The sequence below is a fragment of the Octopus bimaculoides genome, chromosome 20, assembly GCF_001194135.2.
Source record: "Octopus bimaculoides isolate UCB-OBI-ISO-001 chromosome 20, ASM119413v2, whole genome shotgun sequence".
In the NCBI taxonomy this organism is placed as follows: Eukaryota; Metazoa; Mollusca; class Cephalopoda; order Octopoda; family Octopodidae; genus Octopus; species Octopus bimaculoides.
The window spans coordinates 39,936,915-39,941,611 of NC_069000.1; the positions used below are offsets into that span (position 1 = coordinate 39,936,915).

Here is a 4,697-nt window from a genome sequence, read left to right on the forward strand (position 1 = left end):
CCATATATATATATATATATACATATATATACATACATACATACATACATACATACATACATACATATATATATATATATATAGTGAAGACGCATGGCTCAGTGGTTAGAGCGTCGAGCTTACAATCATGAGGTTGTGAGTTCGAATTCCGGAACGGGCTGCATGTTGTGTTCTTGAGCAAGACACTTTATTTCATGTCGTTCCATTTCACTCAGCTGTAGATATGAGTTGCAATGTCACAGGTGCCAAGCTATATCGGCCCCTTTGCCTTTCCCTTGGATAACACTGGTGGCGTGGAGAAAGGAGGCTGGTATGCATAGGTGATTGCTGGTCTTCCATAAACAACCTTGCCTGGACTTGTGCCTGGGAGGGTAACTTTCTAGGTGCAATCCCATGGTCAGTCATGACCGAAGGGGGTCTCAGCATACATATATATAATCATCATCATCGTTTAACGTCCACCTTCCATGCTGGCATAGGCTGGATAGTTTAACAAGCTCTTCTGTGTCTGTTCTGGCATGATTTTTACAGCTGAATACCCTTCCTAACACCAAGCACCCACCCAGCAGGGTGGACAGAATGATTTTTGCATGGCACCATATATATATATTTATTTATGTATATATATATATTTATTTATGTATATATATGTGCCTCTAACAGAGAAGATTTTTATTGTTTATATTATATTTATTATTATTTATTTATTTATGTCTTTTTTAAGGCTGTGAGCTGGTAGAACCATTGGCACGCTGAATGAAAAGCTTAGCAGTATTTCCTCTGTCTTCATGTTCTGAGTTCAAACTCCACCAGGGTCAACTTTGCCTGTCATCCTTTCGGGGTCAATAAATTAAGCACCAGTTACACACTGGGGTCAATGTAATCGACTTAATCCCTTCCGCCAAATTTGAAGCCTTGTGCCTATAGTAGAAAGGATTATTATTATTATTATTATTATTATTATTATTATTATTATTATTATTATTATTCAGTAGTTTTATTTTTATAACGTGCTTTCACTTCACTACCGAGCGCAGCTCTGTGTGCCTTAGGTATGTGCTGTGGTTTGCTGTGATGCTCTTATGGTTACTGTATTGAAAGTGTTTTGTGTAGGATGTGTGCAGTGCCCAGTAGTGCAATTTTCTGTATGTTATATATATTTGTAAGTCCTGGTGTTTTTGTTATGTATTTGTCTGAATATTTTTTGTTATACCTAAGGCACCTACTATGATAGGAATTGTTTCTGTTTTTAGATTCCACATTCGAATTACCACTATTTCTAGGTCTTTGTATTTTGATAGTTTCTCCATTTCTTTTAGAGAAACATTGTCATCTATTGGTATTGATACATCGATTAGAAAGCATTTTTATTATTATTATTATTATTATTATGTATTTTAAGGCGGTGAGCTGGAAGAATTGTTACCACACTGGAGAAAATGCTTAGCAGCGTTTCATCCGTCTTTAAAATTCTAGCAAGGTGGACTTTGCCTTTCATCCTTCCATGGTCAAAAACAAGTACCAGTTGTGTAAGGGGCTCAATGATGTCATCAACTTAACCTTTCCCTAAAAATGTCAGACCTTGTGCCTCTAATAAAAAAGATAATTGATTTTAGATTTTCATTTTATTTGCAGAAATCTAGAAGCTCTAAACAAGGCAGCTGATGAAATCTCTCAGAAAACTGGCAACACCGTAATATGATTTCTCTTTTGATATTCTATGTCTTCATCTGACGTTCTCATGTTGCAGTATTTGGTAGATTTAGGGGTCATTGTATCTGCCATAAGTTAATCCTTTACCATTCATCATTTAACATCTAGTTTTTCCCTGCTGGACATAGTTTCTATAGCTGAATCCCTTTCCTAATGCCATACATTTGTATCCATGTGGAGGCGCAATGGCCCAGTGGTTAGGGCAGAGGACTCGCGGTCATAGGATCGCGCTTTTGATTCCCAGACCGGGCGTTGTGAGTGTTTATTGAGTGAAAACACCAAAAGCATCACGAGGCTCCAGCAGGGGACGGTGACGAACCCTGCTGTACTCCTTCACCACAACTTTCTCTCACTCTTACTTCTTGTTTCTGTTGTGCCTGTAATTCAAAGGGTCAGCCTTGTCACACTGTGTCACGCTGAATATCCCCGAGAACTATGTTAAGGGTACACGTGTCTGTGGAGTGCTCAGCCACTTGCACGTTAATTTCACGAGCAGGCTGTTCCGTTGATCGGATCAACTGGAAACCTCGACATCGTAAGCAACGGAGTGCCAACAACAAACATTTGTATCCCGAAATATCTCAGTATTTGCTGAAAAGTTGCATTTTGATGTATTTCTACAGGTCGTTCCCGTCGCTGCAGATGTCCGGGATGTAGAAGCCATCGAAGCTGCTGTCAACAAATGCGAATATTCATTTGGTCTCCCCAACATTATTATCAATAATGCTGCTGGCAACTTTATATCACCAACAGAACGACTTTCTGCTAATGCTTGGAAGACCGTCACAGACATTGTATTAAACGGCACTGCCAATGTGACTCTTGAAATTGGTAAACGACTCATTGAAGCCAAACAAGGTAAATTAATGACAATATGTCTTTGGAATTTCCTGAATGTTTTGTCTGTATTTTTGATGGATTTTATCAACATGTCTGGAGAAAATAGTATCTATTGGGTTATCAAATGAATTTGTTCATTTTTTTTTTTTACCATTTATTTTAATCCTTATTTTTCATCAGAAATTCTAACAAATCAGTCAATGATATATTCTTCTTCTTTGTTCACAAATTCTTGCCAACATTCCACTGACTGAACCCTTTCATTACCATATTTCTTTTGGGATGCTCTGTGTTTCTTTCAATTAATTTTAAATATAACAAAGAATTTAGTAAAATAACTTAGTTATCATTAAGCTAGTGTTAGGAACATAAATTGTGACTAAGGTTTGGTGGAAGATTTTAATTCAGAACTTTTGAAAACAAGACATTTGTACTACAGAGCCAGAGGTAGTTTCAGCCAGGTTGGTAACAAAAGGGTTAAAGACAGTGAGCTGGCAGAATCGCTTCCATACTGGTAAAAAATTTTAGCAACATTTCTTCCAACCTTACATTCTGAGTTCAAATATTGCCAGAGTCAACTTTGGTTTTCGTCTTTTCAGGGTCAATAAACAAGTACCAGTTATGCACTGGGGTCAATGTAATCAACTTACCCCCCTCCACTCTAAATTGCTGGCTTTGTGCCAAAATTTAAAGCCAATATTCTACTAGTTTGTCAATGCCTCAATGGTAGAAACCACCTGGTCTTTACTCAAAGAATTCATCAAGTCGCATTTTGAGCTTCATGTCTTTGTTGAAGAAAATGCCTTTCCAACTGTGTCACAACAGACACCGAAGCCTGGTGCAGGCTCCCGCCTGGCCAGATCCTGTCAAACCATCCATGATGAATTCTTAAGGGTTTTTTCTTTGTTTTATTTTTCATGTTAGCTGCTGCTTTCCTGTCCATCACAACTGTTTATACCATGAGCGGTTCAGGATTTGTAGTACCAAGTGCTTCTGCCAAGTCTGGAGTTGAAACTCTTAGCATGTAAGACATTTTTATTCGTTTCTTTTAAATATGTGTGTGTGTGTGTTTGTGTATGTATGTTCATGTCTGTGTGCACACACGTGCATGCATGTGTGTGCATGCATTGTTTTTCTCTTATATCCATTTCTTATTTCTTATATCCACAGTCATTGAACTGTGGCCATGCTAGTGCATGTTTAGTCAAATGGATCAGTCCTTAAACAGTTTAGTCAAATGGATTGGTCCCAGTACTTACTTTTTTTTTAGTCTGATCTTTATTCTATGGATTCCTTTTGCTGAACTGCTAAGTCACAAGAACATAAGCAAAGCAAAACTGGTTGTCAAGAGGTAGTCAAGAACCAGCACAATCGTAAGGATACGGACACACATGTATGTGTCTCACATCAAAGCACCCACTACCCACTACACTCTCGGAGTGGTTGGCGTTAGGAAGGGCATCCAGCTGTAGAAACTTTGCCAAATCAGATTGGAGCCTGGTGCAGCCACTGGCCCCCTAAACCTCGATCAAACTGCCCAACCCATGCCAGCATGGAAAACGGACGTTAAACTATAATGATGATGAAGGGGTGCTGCAAAATTCCTGGTTTTAGGGGTATCATGAAAGAAAGGCCTGCTTGGAAGCACAACCTTCAAAGTTCTTTTACAAGGCTTAGAATATCTGAAGGGCCATTACAGTCATTGTGTGAATCTGAGAGGGGGAATATGGTGAATAAAATCATAATTAACTGATCCTCCTGTATTTTCTTTTACCCAAGCCATGAACCTTTCAGCCCACCCAACCACCCTCGTATTCTCATGCAACAGGACTCCACACAGTTTTTGTCTACCAAATTCACTCGACCCAGGGCCATAGTAGAAGACCTTGCCAAAGGGGCTCTGCATCAGGATTGAACCCGATACCACATGGTAGCAAAGTGAGATTCTTGAACCACACAGCCATGTCTGAATAGTTTATTTTGATAGTGTGAGACCCCACTGAGAGATCTCATTCATTTCATGTATCCAGATGATACATCAATGTTTTACCTGGTCTGTGTTTCATCTCTGTACTTCAAGTGGACAAGCTCCCCATCGGGTCTGTCACTATCAAAATGAACTATACACTATGGATAACTGTATA

General features: G+C 38.9%; 1 protein-coding gene across 1 annotated transcript in view; it reads left to right on the forward strand.

The window, feature by feature from the left end:
- The window catches only part of LOC106873880 (2,4-dienoyl-CoA reductase [(3E)-enoyl-CoA-producing], mitochondrial), a 16,601-nt gene that overhangs the window by 5,703 nt on the left and 6,201 nt on the right, over positions 1 to 4,697 (forward strand). The window contains exons 3-5 of the mRNA XM_014921405.2: positions 1,636 to 1,693; positions 2,337 to 2,571; positions 3,478 to 3,577. Of these exons, the coding sequence (XP_014776891.1) occupies positions 1,636 to 1,693; positions 2,337 to 2,571; positions 3,478 to 3,577 (393 nt within the window). The remainder of the gene's footprint in view (positions 1 to 1,635; positions 1,694 to 2,336; positions 2,572 to 3,477; positions 3,578 to 4,697) is intronic.